The 23,325-nt window shown below is 44.6% G+C and overlaps 2 protein-coding genes across 3 annotated transcripts in view; one reads left to right on the plus strand and one right to left on the minus strand.

Annotated features, from left to right (window-relative positions):
- Positions 1–5,587: 5,587 nt before the first annotated feature.
- Positions 5,588–23,325, plus strand: part of CREB1 (cAMP responsive element binding protein 1) — a 40,170-nt gene continuing 22,432 nt past the window's right edge. For both annotated transcript variants that reach the window (XM_058839201.1, XM_058839202.1), the window contains exon 1: positions 5,588–6,057. The gene's annotated coding sequence lies outside the window, so the exon portion shown is untranslated. The remainder of the gene's footprint in view (positions 6,058–23,325) is intronic.
- Positions 17,511–23,325, minus strand: part of METTL21A (methyltransferase 21A, HSPA lysine) — a 35,403-nt gene continuing 29,588 nt past the window's right edge. Inside the window, exons 3-4 of the mRNA XM_058839204.1 lie at positions 20,022–20,094; positions 17,511–18,400 (exon numbers count right to left, since the gene is read on the minus strand). Of these exons, the coding sequence (XP_058695187.1) occupies positions 20,036–20,094 (59 nt within the window). The 3' untranslated portion in view covers positions 17,511–18,400; positions 20,022–20,035. The remainder of the gene's footprint in view (positions 18,401–20,021; positions 20,095–23,325) is intronic.

Here is a 23,325-nt window from a genome sequence, read left to right on the forward strand (position 1 = left end):
TGTGGTGCTACGGGTGCAAGGGGGGTGCAGCTGCCTGATGGGAGTAAGTTAGACATAACCCTAACTCTAGGCGGAGCAGTGAAAAGAGCCTTGGGCTGAGTAAGTTGCCAAACAAAATCTTATGGAGAGAGCTACTTAGTGGCAGTTTTCTACTCAGTTTGGCAGGTCGATTGTAGCTGCACAGTTCCTGGAGCTCTGGGCTTTGAGGTTTTCGGAACCATAACCCTAGGCACAACACTAACCCAAGGTGGGGCAGTGAAAAGATACTTGTGCTGTGTGGACCTGATTCCTGTAAGTCTGAGGGAGTTTCAGCCTGTCAGTGGCTGATCTGTTCCCAAGGGAAAGTCTCGAGAGCAGCTCTCGACCAAGGACTATTATTGTAAATACTCTAATTTTTCTCAAAACAGTTCTGTGCAGCTGTGGTTAGTGTGTTTTCTTTTGTCCCACCAATGGGACAGAGAGGTGGTGTTCCCTTTACCTATCATGTTAAACCTGTAGCGTAATACCCTATAAAAAGCTGAAAAGTTCAGATAATAAAGCTTTTTTGACCATCTCCTTCGCGTGCTGCATGGAATCCACACTTTTCCTTCGTGTCCAACTGCGACATCTGGCGCTCACCGTGGTATTGCAGCAACTGGCTAGAAGGTAAGGGAGTAATTCATGGATGTGATAGAAGCCGCCAGCTCCAGAATGTCTTCACGAGCCATCTCAGACGCCGGTTCCGACCCAGGAGACTGGTCTGACCCAGAAGACGTTCTCCTGGACCATGACACACGGGAAACCGCAGTGGGAGTGGTCCAGGTCGGTTCAGACGGGAGCCTTTCCCCTGCCCCATCCTTTAGTGATTCGAGAGCGAGGGTAGGTCCCCTTTATCTCGAGTCCCCAGGGGCGTCTGACAACGGGGAGGGGGACGGGGGAGATTCGGACCGCGGCCCCTCCCTCCCTGCCCGGCGGGGATCGCCCTACCCGGGGTTCGGGAAGCCACGGGAAGAGGGGGAACAAAACATTCCTGTGGCGTTCCCCGCGGTGGGAACACAGCCCACCACTGGAAGCGCCAACGGAGTGGTTCAAACCCCTCCCCGTGCCGTGCACGAACTCTGGCCTTTGCGTGCAGCTCCTTTTTCCGCACTCGGACCCCGCGGGCGGTGCGGGCGGGGTCCCATCCGCGCCGCGGAGTCCCGCGGGGACCGGCCCCTCTGCGTATGCTCAGGCCACGACCGGCGCCGTGGGGCCGCTGATGGACTTCACGGGCGCAGTGGCCCCGCGGCGCGGGCAGGGGCCCGATCCCCACGGCTCTGCGCCACGGCACGGCGGGAACGCGGGGCCTGCCGCCGCCGGGGGGCAGCCGCAGGGGCTGACGGGAAAAGCGCCGCTCGCCGCGGCTGGCGCCGGGCCGGCTCAGGGGGCGCCGCTGCGAACCCCGCGGGAGGAGGGTGGGGGGCAAGCGGCGCGAACCTTACTGCGGAGGGCACCAGCGGAGCACACTGCGGGCGGGGCGATGCCGCCCCTCCGGCCGGCGCGGGCTCGGCAGGGGCGGCAAAAGCTGGCGCCGCCTAGGGAGGCGGTGCCGCCGCTTCTGACAGCCCGGCCGGGGCTGTCCCGGCACGGGGAGCGGCGCCGGAAGGGGCAGAGGCAGCCTTCAGCCGGCGGCGCCCTTTCCCCCGGCGATGAGCCCCGCCTGCCGGCTCGGCATCGGAGCCGGCAGAGAACGCCCCCCTGGCTGCCACTGCCGCCGGGCACGGGCAAACGAGTCGCCTTTGTTTACCATAGGGACTCGCAGTGACTCTGGATTGTCAGGGCGAGTCTCTGCTCGAAGTGCAGGGCACAGAGACGGCCCTCACTTGAGTACACCCTGGACTTTACCCCCGTGTCAGGTTACGGTACGGCTTCGGGATCCGAGGAGATTTTGGGACGAAGTAAAGGAAGAAGCAATGGAGATGGGGGACTGGGAAGTTAATTGAAAGACTTAGAGGCACTGGACACAGTTTCCTTGATTTTTCAGATTCTGCCAGGAATGGACAGTACGGTGCAGGAGAGACGAGCTCCAGCTAGGGGCCTGTCTCTGCTCCTATGATGTCTAAGGGGCAGGATCACAGAGATGCTGTGACCTCGCAGGGAGGTGTTCAGGCTTTTCCTGTAATAAAAGTAAGTCCTGGAACAGGCCTGCCTAACACACACCGTGCCCTGACCACAAAAACGGTGACTGTTATTAGGGACAAGGTTGCACAGCATGGACTGGGGTCTCAGGAAGTAATGCACATGATTTGCGTTCTTAATTCTGAGCCACTGGTACCATATGATATTAGTCACCTTGCTCAGGTGTCGTTTCAGCCTATTCAATCTGAGATTTTTGAGGACAATTGGAATCAGTTGACCACAAAAGTGGCTGGACAAAATAGTCAATTGCCTCAACAGGACCCTAGATTTGGGGTTGGACTTGACCTTTTGACAGGGATTGGAAATTTCTCTAACCCTGCTTTCCAGGTCACGTTCCACCTGCTGATGTTAGAGCAGTGCCAGAAGACTGATTTTGCTGTTCTGATGACAACAATAGAGCTGTCTGCTCCAAAGCAAAAGTTTGCTACCATCGTCCAGGGACCAAGGGAGCCATACATGCAGTTCATTGAGAAACTCTCTGCCTCTTTAGAGAAGCATTGAGAAGAATTGAGGCGCATACTGCTCACACAGTTGGCAAGAAGCAATACCAATGATGACTGTAAGAGGGTAATACAGGCCCTCCCAGGTGACCCATCTGTGGCACAGATGGCTCAGGCTTGTGCAAACATAGGCACCCCAGATTGCAGGATGGCTGCCTTGGCTACTGCCTTACCAGCATCCTCAAAAGGGCCAAAAGGTAAGCAGCAGAAGCAGGAAACAGCACAAGCCACCAAAAAGCAGGGGAAACAGAAGCAGAAAGGGAAAGCTCCTTCGTTTCTGTGTGCTCAGTGTGGAAAGCCAAACCAATTTGCAGAGGTTTGCACAGCGAAATATGACACCAAGGGCCAGCCTTTGCCAGATCAGGGACACACAGACTTGGGGAAACATGCTCAGACATAAGCATTTCCCCAGGTCCTGAAGCTGATGCGGGCTTACTCAGCCAGCTTGTGGCCAGCAGCTCTGGCTCAGCTGGACTTGATGTCTGCACAGCAGCAACAGTAGTCCTGAACTCTTGTACAGTGCATAGAGTTCATTTGGATGCCTATGGACCCCTGGGGGAAGGTAAAAGTGCTCTCCTAATGGGAAGGTCAAGTGCCACCCTCCAAGGTAACATTGTGCATCTGGGGCTTATTGATGCCGATTATTTGGGACAAATTTCTGCTATGGTTTCCACACCCACCCCTTCCCTCACCATTCCCAAGAAAACATGCCTTGCTCAACTTGTGCCTTTCAAGTCCTCAGTTTCTAGGGCTGTGAGCCGGTGTCAAGGGGACGGTTGCTTTGGATCAACTGGACCACCTCAAGTGCACTGGACTGAAACCCTGACTGACAAAAGGCCTGAGATGTGATGTACCCTGTGCCTCCCGGGTGCTACCCTGACAGAAATCCACCTGCAAGGTCTGATCAACACAGGTGCCGACATCACCATCCTGGTCTTCTCTGCATGGGCCCCACAGTGGCCTCTGAATCCGGTGGAGTCACCTGTCGCAGGGTTGGATGGAATGGCCAAATGCTTCATAAGCCAGCAGCCGGTGCAGATCACAAACTCAGAGCTATGTTACCACGGCCATTGCTAATCTCTGGGGCTGGGATGTACTGGCAGTTTGGGAGGTTTGGATCGGGACGGATTTTTAGTGGGGACCACTGCGACGAAGGGCACACTGTGCCCCATGCCTCCCTTACAGGGGTGTGGGGACAAACGCATCTGGGAAAACCAGTGGTCCCTCCAAAAAGAAAATTCCTTCCAGATTTGGTTCAAGAGAAAGGTATGAGCTATGCCAATCTGCCAAGTTCCATAGCAGAAGGTAATGCTAGGGCTGAAAAGTGGGCTAACTCTGCCTGGGTATCACCTCAGCCTGATGTGCTAGCACAGGCCAGAGCATCGCATGGGTTCTTTCATCAAAACGCACATGCATTGCAAAAGTGGTTTCAGTTGACTCCAGCTGAGGCTAGTGACATTGTCAATTCCTCTGATGACTGTCATGCACTTGCTCTGCCTTTACCAGTGGGCATAAACCCTAGAGGTCTCAAGGCCTTGGAAATTTGGCAAATGGATGTTACCCAAATTGCCAAATGCAGAAGGGTCAAGTATGTGCTTGTGTCTATTGATACTTTCTCCTCTGCAATGTGGGCTTCTGCTCACACTGGAGAAAAAACACGCAATGCCATCACCCACTGGAGGCAAGCTTTTGCCATGCTAGGGATACCTTCTACTGTGAAAACTGATAATGGCCCGGCATACACATCACAGAAGGTGCGGCAGTTTATGCAGATGTGGGGTATTTCACACAAATTCGGCATTCCACATTCTCCAACTGGCCAAGCCATTGCTGAACGTGCTCATGGTACTCTGAAGCATGTTCTTCAGAAACAAAAACGGGGAATGCAGGGTGAAACCCCTCAAAGTTGATTGGCAAAAGCTTTGTACACGATAAATCACCTTACGGTGCTGCAGAATTCAAATAACCCGGTCATCTTGAACCATAACCTTTCTTTACAGGCTTCAGGCAGACACATCAGCCCCAAACAAAAGTTCGGGTGCAAAATTTAGCCACCAAGCAGTGGGAGGGCCGGTTTGAACTTACGGCTTCGGGTCGTGGGTATGCATGTGTATCCACAGATACTGGGGTGCACTGGGTACCTACAAAGTGTGTCCAGCCTGACCTGTAATCACAAAGGCGGAACCGAGCCAACAGGCAAACCACAAGCTGTGACCAGGAGGAAGGTCATCAAGTGGAGGAACCTTCGAGTGATGACACAGACGCAGAAGATGCGAGTGATTACTCGGATGGTCCCGCTACAAGCAGGCATTAAACATCTTGCAAAAACATCTTTTTTCTTTTTTTTTTTTTAATAGAAAGAAAGGGTGCGATGTGGACCTGATTTACTGAGCCTGAGAGAGTTACAGCCTGTCAGTGGCTGGTCTGTTCCTAAGGGAAAGTCTCTTGAGAGCAGTTCTACCACAAGGAATTTACTGTAAATACTCCTTTTTCTCAAAACAGTTCTGTACAGGTATGTTTGCTCTTGTCCTACCAATGGGACAGAGAGGTGGTGTTCCCTTTACCTATCATGTTAAACCTGTAGCGTAATACCCTATAAAAAGCTGAAAAGTTCGGATAATAAAGCTTTTTCTGACCATCTCCTTCGGGTGTTGCATAGAATCCACACTTCATGTCCAACAGCGACAGTGCTGAGTCAGTTGCCACGCAAAAAGATACGGACGAGCCATTTAGTGGCAGTTTTCTTTTCAGTTTGGCAGGTCAATTGTAGCTGCACAGTGCCTGGAGCTCTGGCCTTTGTGGTTTTCTGAACCCCAACCCTAGGTGTAACCCTAACCCGGGGCGCTCGGACACGAATCTCCAGCTCCCCTCAGCTACTTCCGTGAGCGCTCCCGAGTTTCCGGCCGCCTCAGCCGCGCGCACGGCGGGGGCGGGGGGAGCGGGCGGGGGGAGCGCGCGCCCCCCCTCCCCTCCCTGCAGCCCCGCTCGGTGCTTCCCGCGCGGGCCGCCCCGGGGCGGAAGCGCCGCTCGCGCCTTCCCGCGGCCCGCTCGGCTCTTTCCGCCTCCCCCTCCGGGGCGCTTCGTTCGTTTCCGCGGCCGCTCGGCTCTTTCCGCTGCGGCCGGCGGCGCGCTCGGCCGTTCCCGCCGCCTGGCGGGCGCTCGGCGCTTTCCGTGACCGCTCGGCGGTTTCCGTGCGGGGCCGGGCGCGCTCGGCGCTTGCTCCCTGGCTGGCGCTCCTCAGTCGGCCGCTGCCTGCCTGTCGCCGGGCTGGGAGCGCCTGTGTGTGTGAGTGACGCGGCGGAGGTGTAGTTTGACGCGGTGTGTTACGTGGGGGAGAGAATAAAACTGCGGCGAGATCCCAGGCGCGAACGAAAGCAGTGACGGAGCAGCCTGGTAACCGGTAAGAGGAGGACGGCGCCCAGCAAACAGGGGCGGGGGGGAGGGAAGGAAATGGAGCCCGGCGGGGACCGGGGGAGCCGCCGGGCGGCAGGACACGGGGGCCCGGCCGCGCACCGCCCGCGGGAGGGGCGCCCGCCTTAAAGATGGAGCCGAGCCCTGCAACATCCCCGCCGCCGCCGCGCCGCGAACAAAGGATAATGGCGGATGGGAGCCGGCCCGGCGGCGGCCGCCACGGCCGGGCGGCGGCGGCTCTGTCGGCAGCCAGCGGCGGCGCTCAGCGCGGCGGGGAAGGGGCACCGCGCCCCCCGGCCCCCGGAGGAGGCGGCGGAGGACGACGACGAGGGGGAGCGGCGGCGGCGGGGGGCGGCCGCGCTCCCGCCCGCGCCCCCTCCCCGCCCCGCCGTGTGCGCTCCGGCTCTCGCTCCCCCGCTGCCGCCCCCCGGCCCCGCCGGGCTCCGGGGACCCTCCCGCGGGGCCACCGCTGCCCCCCGCGCCCGCCGGAGTTCCGCTTCCCCGGCGCCCCGAGCGCGCTGTACGGATAAACAGACAGACTCCCGCCGTGATGGACACGAGTGCGTGGGGCGCTGCCCGGCTCTGTAACGAGAAGCTTTTAATAAAATCTGTGCTCGGAAGCCGGGGCAGCGCTTGGTCTGGTGGTTCGCTGTTCCTCCGTCTCCGGGAGGCCGCGCCGGGCAGCGGTGCCGGTCACCCAACACCGCGCTCCGGGCGGGACCCGCGGGCAGAGCCCGAGCCCGGCGCGCAGGTCACGTAACAGGGATACGGTTCCCTCTTGCCGCGCTGCTTCTCCCCTCGTAGTATTTTTAACCCAAAGTGAACTTGAGCCAGACTGCGGCTGGTAAATCTCGGTTTGGGATTTGCTTTTGCCAGTTTTCCACAGACTTGGGTGCTGCACAGCGAACAGGATTTGACCTCTATCCCAGCTTTTATAACAAATGTCAGCTCAAATGCCTTTTTCCGCCTTACACCAGCCTTGCCTTGCTGCAGCTGGGGGGCTTTTTTTTCCTCTTTTCTTGCCTAGAATAGAAGGCAGTGTTTTGACTTTGTTCTACTTTCAAATCCTGGATATCTGCAATTTTGTGTTACAGTAGTAAGCAAAAACAACGTGGCAGACTTCAAAAACTTTTTAAGCAAAGATTGTTACATCTCTTAAATGAATACAAAGATAAAAATTTTAAATAATGGTCATATGATTTTTGTTCATGAAACACTTTTTAATTGTGTCTTCCTTCTAAATATTGGAATGCCTGCTCACAATCTGCTTCTAGAATAACACCTGTCTTTTTTTTTTTTTTTTCCCTCTGGGGTTAGAAATATGTTTCCTATTTCTTAAATAAAAGACCAGAGACTTCTTAGAAATATCATGTATCTCTGTTTAGTCCCTTTGTGACCATCACTAAACACTATTTTAGAATACAGGAATGATGAGACTACTTGCATCCTTTCTTCCTTGTATCAACAAATGTGAATTTATACAGTAAAATACGAAGCCACTGAAATAGATTTTGTTCAAAATGGATATTTGTGATTCACATGTATACTTCCTTGTATGTGACTTTGTTTTCTTTCACTTCCACCACGTCTTTTGAAATGAAGGCCAGAGATGCTCTACATCACTACACTGTGTAATACCAACATGAGAAGAGGGTTTCTAAACTTTTATTTGATTAATAGACATTCAGTAAGAAATGTAGCTGTTGATAGTGATTAAAGAGAGTGTAATTGTTGGTGTATTTCATTCATTCTTCGTTTGATGGAATACGCACTACATTTTAAATACAAAAATGGGACAGAAAATCCTTGCTGGTTGTTTTCTGTAGTTTTAGAAAAAAACATTTTATTTTATTCTATTTCATAATAGAGTGAAAGATTCTCAGATCCATATTTTCAAACACAGATCTCTGCATTTCCTCACAAGCTTTGTCCCCTCACAGGTCAGAGAGAAAAGGGAACAGAGAGGTGGTTGTGTATTTGCTAAGCACCACTTACAGCAGACCTAAAATGAAATGGCTGCATGTACTAAAGAAGAGTGTAATAATTTTTAATGCTTTCATTTAATTGAGAGAACACCAGTATTCAGATTTGTACTCTAAATATGGTGTTTGGATCTGCACTGAATGGTCTGCATCTAATCAAATTTTTTTCTCATATGTTTGGTGATAGGTGTGTCTACTAATCTGGGTAAAAAAAAAGTAAAGGAAAAAAAAAAAATCCAACACAAAAAACACCCCAAGGGTCTGGAAGGGGGAGAGGGGTTTGCTGATACAGAAGATTCAAAAACATCTCATGTCAAGTCATCAATCTGGCTTTTTCTTGGAAACCTGCACCAACACAGCTATTGCTGTACAAAATCTGTAGATCTTACTCTGCAGAGTAGCTGTTCTGCTGCAGTAAGAGGCAGCCTCTTATTGCCTAAGTGCAGCTACAGCTCTGTAGGTGCGTATTTTGTTAGAAGACAAGGCCCCAACTCGGAATTTCTGTTGGCACCATTTTGAAACAAATGGGATATTCACACTTCACCTCTATTTTTGGATCTCTGGAAGCAAGTGGAGATCAGTTACTCATGCCACACTTCTCAAGGCTTTGGTGCAGAGAGAAGGCCGTGTTAGCTTTCTGCCACTAATCTAACTAAAGTTAGTTTCATGGGACGTGACAGCAATCCTTATCTACAGATCTACCCAATTCAGTTTGAGCTCCCTGGTACCTTACCTGCATACAGCTGAAGTTCATGACAAGGCAGTGATTTTATTTATTTTTTTTTTAACTGAATCAGAAATTGTGTTGCCTCATCTGTAGTCTGTGAGATCATATTTTGTAGTGATTGGGAAAACCTGAGCAGCCTGCCATTAATGATCTATGTACATCCCCCAGCATGAAAGCATTGATACCTTTTTTGTTCTTCAAAGCTTTTTGATCACTTTCTTGTACTGCAATTAAAAAGGTGAGTGAGAATGAATACAACACCTTCCAGCTTTCCAAATTTCTGAAACAGCCTTTTCAGCTGCGCAGGAGGTGAAAATGTGCCTGGCTCTAGTTGGCCTTTCAGGTAAAAAAAGCACTAAAAAACAGCCAAGGGTTCTCTGCTGCTGTTTTTGTCTGGCAGTGCTGGATTTATAGTAATATGTGTCAAATGGAAAAAAAAGAAAACTCAGTGTTGGAAGAGCCACTTTAAGATGAGAGGATAAAGAATTTGGAGGAAGCGTGTTCCTGTTTGGATACATGTATATGGTTTACCTAAAATATGTACATACACACAAGTTTAGAGAAGCACTGATACTTGTTAGTACTTGCAGTGATTTTTGAGAGTGCAGAGAGGTACAGGATATTATCCTAAGAGAATAAGCATTCCTATTTTTGTCCTGAGATTTGTTAAAAAGAGTTGATACTTTGTGGGGAAAAAAAAACAAACAAACATTAGGTGAAAGATGGAAAAATAGTTCTGAAGGTAGGAGAGTCCTGCCAATTGCTGTTCTGTATTTTGTTACTTTTCAGATGTTCTCTGATGGGAGACTGCCCTGGCTACTTGAGACACAGTTGCAGGAAGCCTTGCAGTGAACTGTTTTGAAGCTACCTTAGTGCAGGAAACTGAAATAAAAATCCTCTATCTTTGATGCTTTCACACTTTTTGGAGGGGATAGTTAAAGTGATTTGTAAAAATCTTTGATCTTCTAAGTGTACAGTGATAGCCTGTTTAGTCAATGAGGAAATCAGGAAAACTCCTTTTCCATGCACATGGCACAACTAAAGCTGGGTTGTATTTTCTTCTTTAGGCAGAAGCTTTTTCAGATAGATTTCTAAACTTACAAAAGAGCAGATAGCTTAAGAAATCCAGGAGTTCTTTAAACTTATCTACTGGCTGATGAGCTGGAACCATAGCTCCTCATAGCAATTTTGGGTAGTAATACTGGCCAAAGCATCTTCCATGTCTTTTCCATTGCACTCACGCAAATGCTTGGGCTACTGCATGGGGAAATGATCCAGCTGTTTGAGAGGTGTGGAGCCTGGTTCATTTTCATGTGGATCATTCCTTTCCCTGATTGCTGCAGTACCAGTGTAATCAGGGGAAGGGATGGGGCTGGAATGACCAGGGAGATAAGGGCAGCTCAAGCAGCTCTGCTGCTAAATAAGAAAACGCAGCCTATGTAAAAATTTTTAAATTATTGTTGTATTTATAACTAAGCTGGATGACATAGATCCTGCTGGAGTTTTCTTCTTGCCACAGGGCTGGATCATTCAGCTAAGTCTGAGTTCTTACCTATGCTAACCATGAGCAAATGAACATAAGCAACAACTGTTCCCAAACTTCAATATCATGTATTAAACTGATTTGTTGTGCTGCTTATTTACTTGTTTTAAACACCTTTTGTGTGTTTTCTTAGCAAATTCTTTGTGCACATCCTTTACTTCCTTTTTTTTTTTTATTCTTCACATTGTAAATTTGTCTGTGGCTGTTCACTGCAGCTCTTTGCTGCAATATTTTAACCATTTCTTCCAAAACGGCAACCTCCTGTGACATTTCGGGTCCAATATTACATGCACTTTTTTTATAGGTGCTACCCTAAATGTCTCATTCTCTGTGCTGTTCCAGTATCAATTGGATTTTACTTTTCCTTGCACCTTTCCTGGGGCTTGAATGTCAAAACATCTTCTCATCTGTAAAATCTCTCTCATTATCTTTTATACGCCATTAAATAATGGATGGGAAGCATTATTTTTTTGCCTTTTTTTTCTGATGACACATCATCTGGCTGTGTGTAGCTGGCCTGGCCTCAGAATCCACTGGTGCCTGTCCATTGCTCCAAGTAGCATGCAATATGAGCAGGATTTGTACATTTACGCCTTTCTGGATTGTAGTGAGCTTTCTTTCTCTTGAAAAAAAAAACAAACCCTAGGGCATTACTGTAGGTGTGGGACCTCTTCCCTCTTCGTGAAACTCATCCAAATTTTCTTACTGTGCTGATACGAAAAATCTGGGAGATAAAAAGGGAAGGAATGTGTGGCGAAGGGTACTGTGTAACCAACAGAAGTAATCTGTTGCTGTGGTTTTGTCTGAGCTGATACAACTGTCTGGCTCTCAGGCGACAGACCTCTTGCCCTCTCCCTCCTGGTGCTGGACCGTCCCTTTACATTGTCTGTAGTGTTGACTATATATAAAATGTAACAAGCCATTTCAAATCACTAACCCAGGTCAGAACTGTCCTTTTTAGTAGATTATTTTCTCCTGCATGAGTGAGCTGAATTGCCTGGTGATTGAGATGCTGTTAGCACAAGCACCAGTGCAGATTTGCAATGACAGTAGGGGAGGGAAGGAGGGGGTCACAGCTTTCTCCCTTCAGCAGCAGAGAGCTGTGTCAGCAGACCCATCTTGGGGAATGGCAGCATATCCATGACTTAGAGTGAAAGAAGGAAGAGTTGGACTCTGTCCATAGCAATCAGAGCCACATGAGTTTGTCTTTGCAGCTAGGAAATGCAGTAAGTCAAAAAATAAACAATAGCAACAACAAACCAAACTAGGGAAATTTCCTTGTTTTAAAAGCCTGGTGACACCTGTGTGACTGAGCTAAGTGCTCCTTATCGGAGGCAGAGTTCAGTCTTCTCAAGAGGTTAGGTCAGTGTACCTCTTAGGTACCTTTCATTATGAAGAGCCCAGTCAGCAGGGTGGAATTATATATAAGATATTTTTAATGAAGCCCTAGTTGAAATATGAAGCTCCAGAAGGGGTCCGGGTCCAGCAATTACGTGCACATCCTGTCAGTTGGCCCAGGGCACGTGGGCAGTGAGCTGGCTGTAGTGTCTCACTGTAGTGTCACTGTTGCTACAAACTGATAAGTGCCTTGGCCTGACTTCCGGATTGTAAAATAATTAATGGTGGCTGAAACTACTGGCCTGGAAGTTGTAGTGTAAAGTTAATGTGGCATGTGTAACCAGCGCACATTACCCTGGACTGGGGAGAGGAAAAAGTATGTTACCTGCTGCAAATAGCTGCTTTGTTAGTAATGTGGCTGTTTGAAAATTACTTTTCTACCCAGTCCTCAGAAAGCTAATGTTGATTATATAAAAAAATACTCATCCTGTTTCCAGCCTCCCACTCTTAACCAGAGTCATCACAACAGTAATCAAATTACAGAATAGAGGTTTTTTTTCAGTATTTTTGTTGGCTTGCCACAGTCTTGTGACACCTGTACTCATGATTTGATCTACTTTGCTTTCATTGACAGGCCTGGCTGCAGCAGGGTAGACTCTGCTCCACCTTCCCTGTTCCTGCTCCTGTTCCTGTGCCAGTAGCACCAGTACGACTGCCTGTGAACTGGATCAGAGAACTGCTCCAGGCTAGAAATTAGTTGTGTTTCCTTGTCTGTAGTGCAATTTGGTTGCCCAGTTCCATTTACTAGACACCTTCACAGATAAGTGTAAAGGTGTAAGAAAGAAAAAATTTAGAAGAAACCAGAGCCTGAGCTGGCAGTGCTGCCAGCAGAAATGCTTGCAAGACTGTAGTTGCAGAAAGCAAAATGGAGATTTTCTTTAGTGTGCAACACATCGATGTAAAACATGGATTCTGTTTATTTCTCTTGCCCTTTCTGGTACATCAGCTTGTAAGCTCCCATTGCTTACTCCGGTCATTGCAGACCTTCAGCATTACCAGCAAATCACACCCCATGTGATTTGTTCCATGGGGACAGCCACGTTGCTCACAGGTAATGGAGGTCTTAAACTCCAGTTAATTTGAGAAACATTAGTCTTTCTTTGGAGGTGATGCTTTTGTGGAGTAGATCTGCCTGGCAGGCATATGTGTGATCATTCTTCTTTAAAAGGCCCTCCTGCACTTCCAAGGCAAATTTAAAAAATACATGAAAAATAAACTAGAATCCACTTGGTTGATAATGTTAGTCAGAATTATTTTGCTATAAAGTTTCATCACTATTGCATTTCAGTTGGTTTATAGAGAGAGGCTGGTTTTAATTTTGGTGCATTAAGCAACATAGTCTGATGATGCTTCAAAACTAGTGCTAATTGACCAAGCAACAATGTTTTCAATAAAACTAGTAAAGCCAGAGCAATTTTAAGATTTAAAAATATTTCCAAGTCTAAGCTGTGGTTTAAGACCTAGATCTTTGGTTTTAATGTTGCAATTAATTTTGTGAATAGGATGCACTCAGAAATTGACATGGGCAAGGTTTGTAAGGAAGTGCTGATTTTCTTGGGCATATTTGGGCATACTCTACTCTAGCACTCCAGCCTCAGAAAGAACTCAAAGGTTTTCACTTCCTCGAGGGAAAGCAAAAAATGTTTTACACTGCCTGTTAAAAATGAAACAAAGCTATTAAATCATAAGGAGAAAAAAACCCCAAAACTATGTTGCTTTTGAGAATACAGGTTATTTCTATTTTTTTTTTCAGAGATCTGACTTGATATTTGGTAATTGTCAGCTTTGTATGAATAACTCGGTCTTACTTTCAGGTGACCATTTCTAAAGATACTTAATAATAAAATAGTGAAAGTATTGGTCTGAAACATCCATTTTGTTGTGTTTTCTTTCTGAACTCATTAGAAGTGTTCCAGTTTTTTTAAAACAAGACTTTACAATATTTACCAAGTTATATAACGTCATGCTTTTATACTATGGGTTGAACTCTAAAAATACCACATATTTTCCAAGTATCAATCAAAATGAGTACTGTTTGTTTAAATACTTCATGTCTGTCAAGCTTGCAGCATAAATATCTGAAGTAATATTTTTTATGAGTTGATGCTTTGGCCACTGACATTCAGAAGTAGATTAGAAACATTAGCCATGGAACTGTCCCTTCTCACCAACAGACAAAACCTCAGCAGACACAAATTCTACCTAAAATTCTCAAGTAAAGTGTAACTGTGCGGCTTATAAATACCTGAAACTCACTTGCCCTAAGTTCCCCAAGTGATTTGATATTCTCTGAAACAGAGGAATGATGTGAAAGCAAGTGCAATACATGTCACTTTGGGATTCCAACTGACTCTTTTCAGTGTGCAGTATTTTGCTGGGGTGACCTACATTATTTAAACCTCAGCATTATTATTATTATTATTATTATTATTATTATTATTATTATTATTATTATTATTACAGATGGGTTATAAAATTCAGGTCTCTAATTTAACATTTGAAACCATACGAAGAACTCTAAATACTGACAGTTGCTCTCCTTCATTACAGGGTGGAAAAAGAAACATTTACTTTATTAACAGGAAAGTCTCCTGAAAACCTGGGACTTCCCAGAAGATTTGTGTTTCAGAATGTAAATTTACATTCATATTACTTTAGAATGTCATATTTAATCAGTGTGATCTCTAAGAGCCTTTGGTCCAGTCTTACAGTATCTATTCTGATAAATTACATGTGTCTGTTAATATTTTCACACTGTAACAGAGACTCTGAAAACATTTATTTGGAATAAAGAGATTTCAGGTAATAATAAACATGTTTATATGATTCTCTGGCTTTATCACATTATTCCATTAAATCATACCTGGTATTCATTTAAATTAATACTATTAAGGAAACACCTGTATGGAGGTGATTCCTTTTTCTCTTACAGGTCTGAGATTACTACGTATTGTATTTTTGACCCTTGGGCTTGGAGCACTCATTAACCACTGGTGTAGGCCTGTGTAATGCTCTGGTTTTTATTTGTGTCTTTTTGTAAGTTGTTCATGACCTGCTCGGAGCACCAAAAGAGAGCTGGGTGATCTGTATAGTTTCAAAGTAGCTTTAGCTTTGCTCACATAAGTGTTTGTCACAGACCTAGTGACCGAGCCTGTGGATTTCCCTAGCACATCTATAGAGCGCAGCCTGTGCAGGAGGCAGTCCTATATTAAATATCCTTGTCCTAACAACATCTTAGTTCTGTGCTTTAGGAGAGTGACTCTGCTGAGCAGTTAGTCATCACTCCTGTAGCTGATTGCTGGAAACAAGTTTCAGTAGTTCCTTCACCTCAGAGATAACCCTTTATTTCATAAAAATGTGTAGAGACTCTCCCTACAGACTTGCAGGCTACCCCAGGCTTGGAATTGCAACAGTTCTTCCAGCTGATGCCTCAGACCTGGAGTGTTTAAAGGTTGCTTGGCAAATGGACAGAGATCCTTACAACAAGTCAAAAGGTTGTCAAAAATATGTCATGCAGCATTTAGGTAGTTCTTATTCTGCCAGAATGTATGGTGAGGCAGTAAAAGACCATAAAATATAGAAATGCATATGGAGGAGAACAAAGATAATATTCATCTGAATGACTCTGGCTGGTCAGGTGGAAATCTCAAGTTCTGACAGCTCTGTCCAGTGGAAAAAGGGAACACATGCACCTTCTTTTAGATGGATCTTAGCCTTGGTAACTTGGCATCATTTTCTGCTCTGAGATACTTCTTTAATTATTGTAATGACAGTCCTCTTTTCTCCCTGTTAGTGGGAAAGGAGATGATCTCTGACCGCTTAGCACTCCTTTCTGTCACTCTGGGCTGCCTTAGCTTTTCTGGAACATCTTCACATGCCAGTGTTTGCTGTGCAAGGAAGTGGCTCAAAATGTTCTGCTGGTTCACCAGTACAGTAGGGTAAATTATTTATTTGGCATATCTAGATATCTGGGTGGTAGGAGAGAACAGTTTCTGCATTGCTCACTGTGCCAGCCAGGTACAACCTGCCTCCTTAGAGGGGTTGTAGAGCTGCTCCAGTGTGGCGCTGAGCCCGAGCTGTCAGCCCGTGCTAAGAGCAGGGTGTACTCGCTCGGGCACAGGGCCTCCCTAGCAGAAACGGTGTTACTTTATTGTACCCATCTGTACTCCTGTTGCCTGGGGCCAGGCTGCATTAATAGGCTCTTAGATGGGTGCTGTTTCCATCCAGCAAGCTTTCACCGTGGGCTCAGCAGAACTACCTCACTTGTCATAGCATGGATGTAATCATGTCATCCTTTTTAAATAAAAGCTGCCGTCAGACTGGTGTTCGGTCACAGTTCAGCGCTGGAGTAAGAAGGGCAAATAGGAGGAGTGGCTGGCTTCAGGTAGCTGCCCTCATTTGGGCTGAGGTCACCTTCAAATCCCATGGAATTGTGGATCCCTCACTTCTCCACCCACAGCTGTTTAAGTCAAAGGTGAAATCAGAATTTGATTAGGGCCAGAAATTAAAGTTCGTCACAAGTGGCTGTGCTGATTATTGACTTGCTGGGCCTGTACCAATTGCAAAGAGCCTGTTCCTGGAGTTGTGGTGTATTCAGCAGGAGCATTAGCTCCCCAACAGCATGATAAAAAAACCACTTGGTGCCTGTATTTTATATTGCATTAAAGATGTCTGCCAATGATACCGTTCAGATACAATGTTGTGATGGATTTTATTAAGTAACCAGCAGCTAAGTGTGATGAGGTGAGCCACAGTACTTTCATCAGTCACTGGGAGAAAAGAGGAGTGTATTTTGGCAATTTCATGTGGTTTCATTTTTGAGAAAGGAAAGCTTTTACAATTGGTAGGAATTACAAGAAATCTTCATAGATTGAAAATTAGGTGAGTTTTATGTCCTAAAAATAAAGTCAGAGAACAGATGGTAAGCTGTAGTAAAGTGCAGTCAGTTTGTAAGTAACTGAAATGCATAAATATTATATTGGCAATGAATGTGTTAAGAATGACAAAATAGGCTGAGTTCTCAGAAGTCTCCATGAATACATCAAATATGTTGGCCAGGACATTCTTAAAAATGTCTTGCTTCTCTAAAATTCAGTTTGCAGCTATCTTCCAGTGGGTTTTGGATTTTTTTTACTGCACTAATAAGGGTGTTTATAGTTATCACAATTCTGTTCTACATGTTGAGGATCACAGACTTAGAGCATGTGAATTAGTCTTTTAATACCCTAAGTGCCTTTAATAGGAGCACAGAGCATTTATAAATAGAACATATTTATGGATTATGTTTTCAATAATAATAAGTTACCTAATGACTTTGCAACCTTCCTGGGATTTGTTTTGACATTTTCTTTTGTGTAAGTGAAGTCTGGCAGTATTTTGGGAGCATTTCTGAATGGGAAGGGGATAAGACAGTGGAGAGTCATTTGTTTGCTTTTCACTGTTAATGCCTTAGGAAATGCTTGCTCTGGTGTCTCCCCTTGGGTGCTTCTACTGGGCTCTGCTCATGCATTCACATAAGACCTATCCCATCTATTATCTTATCTTAGATAAGAATAGTAAAAAGGGATGGGAGGTATATTTATTTATTTATTTATAATTCATATTGAACAAAAAAAGCAGTATGGGTAAAACTTGAATTAAATTATGTGTGTGTACCAAATACTTGCTGGATGCTTTTGTATTTATTCATGTAATTTATGATACAAGAAACTAATTGCAGTTAATAGCTGACAAAGCCTTTTTTCCTTTTAAAAAGCTTGAAGGCAGAAACACCAGATTCTAGTACAATGCCAGGAGTATAGAGTCAAATCAGGAGGATACAGCAGTGAAGAGAGTTCAAGCAACTTTCTCTCATACACCTTACCTGATTCACCATCTGCCTGGTAAATGTCAGCTTTCTTGAGTTACGCAAACAGGGAGCAAAATCTAGAGGAGATTGCTGGTTTGGGTGCTCACCACTGTAGCTCTGAGATTACATTTTTGGTCTTCTGCCCTTGTTTTAAAATCTGCTGCTGCATTTTCTCATTTTCTTTAGTGAAACGGAGATTGAGCATGCAACACAAGTAATTTCCAATACTTTTACCATTCATATAGCTAAATCTGGTAAGTGTGAGAAAATTTCACTGACTTTAGAAGTGTAACAAAAGTTTTGTTGAAAAAGTCGTGAGCCAGGAAAGTTTGTTAATTTTAATTAAGAGTCCTGGTTGCATTTCTTCTGTGTCCTTTATGAAAATACTACCTTGTTCACATCTGTTGCAGTGGCTGTTACAGGCTGTATTAAGTCAGCAGAGAGTTTTTAGACACTGCTCTGAGTGTCACATTGATGGAGACAGAGGGTGGGACTACAGATATTATATTCTGTTGATAGAATGACTCTGCTTTGTGCGAGATATTTTGACAGTGAGATTAAATTTTTCTTGTGTGTTCAAGATGAAATACTTTAACTTCAGTGACAAGAGAAACTTTTCCAGCTTTTTATTATTCAGTTTGCTTGGTAGATTGATTTATTGCAGATTATTTGCAGAACACGATCAGAAGACTCTTCTCCATTTTTGGCATTTTTAGTGGTGTTGATTGTTGCTGCCATTCTTTTATTTCCATTTCCACTTGGTTTGCCCGGCCTTTGGGCTTCCCTGACCCAGAAGCTGGTGTGATCATCAAATGGCTTTGTGGAGAACCCATTCTGTGGAGTGATAAAAGATAGATTTCAGATTAAGCAGCAAACATACGTTGTGTTCACAGTATGATGCACAGACTGGTCACCCAAGAGAGACAAGACAGGGAGCAAATACCCAGGAGCAGTGACAGTGCCAGCTTGGGATGACAAAAGAAGCTGTGGTATAAATTGCAATTCTTGTGCCAACCCACTATAGTCATTAGTGGCAAAGAGAGATAATTATGGGCCTGTGTTGTCCTGTTAAGTATTTATTAATGGTTATTTGAAGTCCCATGTGTTAGCTGTAAATAAAATTATTTTTCTCTGAACATTTTCAGTCTGGGAGTCACTGAATGGAGTTCATAAAGTGGCTGTTGAGCTGTGGCTGAAAGGGCTGCAAGGTGACAGTGGAAATGTTTACAGATTGCAGGTCGACATTCCCAGAAACGTGAAAATAAATGTGTACCAGAGTGGTGTTTGATGATCCTCTCAGTGCTTTCATGGTGGATTGGTGGCTTTATAAAGCCACATGCATTCAATATGGAATAAGTCAAATTCCTGAACTTTGGATACTGGAGATGTGCTTGCTTCCTGAACAATTGTACTAGTACACCTGCTGTGAATACAGGGCTTTAGAAACAGGCATTGCCTCAATTTCCCTTCCCTCAGCTGCTCTGGTCCTTCACTGCCATGAGCAGCTGGGTGGCTGCCTATTGCCCTGGATCAGGAGCCTCATGTGGCAGTACAGTGATCTCTGAAGGTGTTGGGTGAGCAGATGACTGGTTGTGGTGCAAGTCAGGCTCAGAATGGGCATGAGTCTGTTGAGTCTCTGCTCTGCGCTGTTTCTGGAGACAGTTGTTTTCCTTCAAACTCTGTGTGTATACTTCAATAAAACAAATCCAGAAGTGAGAGGAAGATTCCTCACAGCGTGTCACCTGGTGAAGCTGTGCTTGCTGGGGAGCAGGTGTGACAGTACTTCCGAGGCATAAAGTGAACCGTGTTTCCTGGAGGTGCAGCAATGTCCTATGGGCAGTAACTGTCAGTGTAAGCTTGAACTTCTGCCAGTGAATTACCACCACAAAGCTAATAAAGAGAGAAGACAAAGGCTTGTGTGGAGAGGTGCCGTGTTTTACTGTGCCAACTGTCCAGCCGAAAAGCCGAGAAAGCTTTGGGGTATTAAGGACTTTTGCGTATGAAAGTGGATAGGAAGTTTTATCTGGCCCTAGCAGCCACAGTGTGGTACTTTGGTCCTTGGATTTCATGGTGCTTGGGAATGGATCTCCACCTTTCTTTTGTCCAGTCTGCCTTGGGAGACAAAAAGCAGCCTGTCTGCAGAGTAGGAAAGCTCCGTGGCTTGTATGAGCAAGGGGAGACCAAGGAGCAGAGCCTAATCTTTAGGAGATGTGCTAAAATTCATGGGGGTAAATCAGACTAGAGATAGAAAAAGATGTAGGGAAGCAAAATAGAGAGACCACAGATATACTAAGGGGAGGATAGTAAAGAGTGAAGAAGATGAGAGCTGTTGGAAAACAATTCTGTTTTATCTTGACTCTAGGGAGGTGGGAAGGGTGGTAACTAACAGCCTGTGCTCTGAATACACAGTACTGATGCTCACTTAATTAACAGGGATTATAGGAGTTAGCATTACCTGTAGCACCTTGTTCAGCATCCTGGCTTCAAGATAGTAAAGATGAGTAGGTACCTCAAAAGACTACTGGAACCTGCAAAAATTACATGGGATATAATCTTCCCCCCTCATAAAAACATTTTGAATTTTTAAAGATCAGAAATCAGTTTAAATCCCAACTCATTAGGTTTTTATCTTCCTTTTTGCTCAGCACTTTTTTTGGTATGACAAAACTACTAATTCAACATATTCTTGGATATTCCTTTTACCCCAGTGCATGTCTTAACCCATATTTAATAAATTTCGTATCATCAGTAGCATCATTGCTCCATTTATGCAGTACATGAAGTATCAATGTTCATAATTTTTTAATAGATTTTTTTATTTTTCATTTTTATACTTTAAAATTTGACATCTTTAAGCTTTGCTGGTTTTATAATCATACCATCCACATTTCTAGTTTACTTACCCTGTTAATAATTTATTTTCTAGGTTTTGAATATTTTTCTCCTTTCTTGGATAAATAATAAAAATCTGTCTAGTCTCTTCATAAAACAGGTTTTCACTCCTCTAAGTACGTGCTTTCTCTGAATGCCCAAATTTCACAGAACCCATTTTTGATACAGGTTCCCAGCCTCTGCACTGCAATCCAGCTGATGTATAGGGTCCAGCTACACAAATACAGTAGTTAAAGATTACCCTGTTTCTTATTATTGTTGCAGTCTTAACTTTCTAGCTTTTCTTGTCATAAATGTCAGAAATCTGAAGTGATCTCTCTGCAGTAGTCCTTATCTAAGTCCTTCCAGGCTGATGCAAGGAGACAGGTTTATTTGGATTTTTCTGCAGTGTGTGTAGTTCAGTTGCATTCTGCAACTGTTTGGTTTTAGTTGCATCTGTCTTCTGTGGCCATGGTGTACGTTCATCTGGGACAGTTAGTTTTCCTCTGCTGAACTCCTTTCTCCCAGTCTTGATTTAGCTAAAATAAATGCCAATCTGTGAGCTGAATGTTTCTCTCTTTGGCTCTTCACTTCCAGAGTTTGAGATCATTAGTAAGTAAGTTATAAATAGAAAACATTAGCAAATATAATACTGCTGCCACTTTTGGACTAATGAAGAAAGCTGTGTGCTACAAAAGTCATGAGTTAAGCCATCTCTAACCAGGTAGTCCCATCAGCTTTCTGGTGTTCAGAGTTCATGCTCAGGATGTTTTAGGCAAGCAGTCCTGAGTTTTCCAACTCTGGTTGTTAATAGCTGCTGTTTTCAGTTAATTTCATATAGAATACTTGGTTCAATACTGCAGTTACTAATCTTTTCTTGAAGTATGTGCATGTGGGTGTCCTCTCCTGACAAGTTGGAAAGTAGCCTGGAAGCAAGGAGAAATGAGAAGTGTGCTCCCTTGGCTCCCATATGTTGTCCATGCCCTGGAGACTTACTCCCCACTAGGACACTTTTCAGATCCCTGTCTTCAGGTGTGAAGTCCTGGTGTGGTGCCTGCCAGGGAAATCAGTGCCAGGTAGCAGGGTGGGCCACTGTGAGCAGGGCAGGAGAAATAAAAGGAGGTGGTGGAACCCACAAGAACAGAAAGATGCTGGCATACGCATCAGCAAAGCCTGTCTAGACTAGGGGTATGAAAGCTTAGAAAGGAGATGTATAGATTGGCATTCATTTATATGTGTTGGGAGGTTAAGGTTTCAAACCAAATGTATTTTCATCTGTTACACTGTAAATTACAATAATAGGAACTGACAACCTTAATTTCAGCCATCAGGGCCTTACCCATACACACAGCTTAGTAATTGTTTATGTTCTGTGTGCATGGTCCTGTACATTTTGGCAATCTTGATCATACCCAAATGTTAGTAGTGACCAGTGTCTCTGGAATAGGATGCCTTGAGGCTCAAAAACCTGATTCCTCTTTTTTCTCACAAATTACTGTAAAGGGTAAAAAGCTGTTAGAATTCAAGTACTGTGGTGTGTAAGTGCAAGCTAAATTGAACCTGAGTCCTTAGAACCTGTAAATGAAACTGAGAGCTTGTCAAAAAACTGCAGGTTGTTGGAAACTCACTTAAACTGCACGTGTCAAGATGTAAATCTTGCAGGCAGCTTCCTGCATTGCTTGGTTCTTACATTATGAAATAAGGAAGGTCCTTTTGGGTGTTTGCAATTCATGTTAGGAATTTGATTTCTGAAACATTGATGTTGTAGAAGAGGGAGTATCTCAAGTTAATCCTTTTGCTGATTACATATGCAAAAGATAATGTAACTGTGGAAGCTTGTAAAGACATAGGACCTTTGCTGAATAGTGTATGAGAGGATTGGAAATTGTTCCTAGGAAAACATTGCATTTATCAGCAGGAATTTGGCAACACATTTACCTTTGTGAACATTGCTAAATATCTGATACTTACACATTTCATCCATTTCTAATCCCAGTTGACTCCATACTGGAGTCAGGACTTCTATCAGCAAACAGAAACACTATTAGTTTTGCAATATACTTAAATTTATAGCTGGGAAGTTGAGTTTTAAAGTTCTTTGGTGAGACTTGGCCGGGAGATGTTGCTGTAAAGGATCTGCTTCTGAAATGGTTCCGATGAGGCAGTCTTTTGGCTGGAGTCACCATGATACATGCATAGAATTGGGAAAAAGTTGTTGATTTGCTTACCTTGGACAAAGAGTGAAATGGTAATGGAAATGGTAAAAATCAAAGAGAAACCTATGGTAGTCTGATTTGTAGTTTTCAAAATACAGAATATTCAAAAATGGGCATGTAGAATGGAGAACTAAGCATTAAAATATTACTTGTGTGTTAAAGTTGAGATAGAAAAACACTTAAACTGTTGTAAATAAGTCTTTAAAAGCTGTTTGGTAACATATATTGCAAATACTAATAGTGCATGGGTTTTCTTGTGTGCTTTTTGAAATATGAAACACAACATGGGAAAGACCTGGTTTGTAGCACAGAAATCTTGGCTAGAGAGAGGCATAACAAAATCCCACTTCTTGGAATAATTTAATGTGCTTTAAAAAAAAAGTATACTTTCTTTTATTGTTAATTTTCAAGGAAAATCAGGTTTAATTCTTTTCCTTCTTTACTGACATTAGAACCAAATATTAGATACTTTATATTTCAGTGTTGACACACAAACTCATTTGAATGGTTACTTTCAATAGGAAGTGTAGAAATTTTGATTTATATACACTGACTTGCTTTCTTTTGATGTATGATGCAGTTACTACTGTGAAAAGCTGTTTTATCTTTTTTGATTATCAATCATTTATTGTATGACATTTCATACTTAGGGTTGAAGTGTGACTCTGCTGT

Source organism: Poecile atricapillus, chromosome 5 (assembly GCF_030490865.1).
Source record: "Poecile atricapillus isolate bPoeAtr1 chromosome 5, bPoeAtr1.hap1, whole genome shotgun sequence".
NCBI lineage: Eukaryota > Metazoa > Chordata > Aves > Passeriformes > Paridae > Poecile > Poecile atricapillus.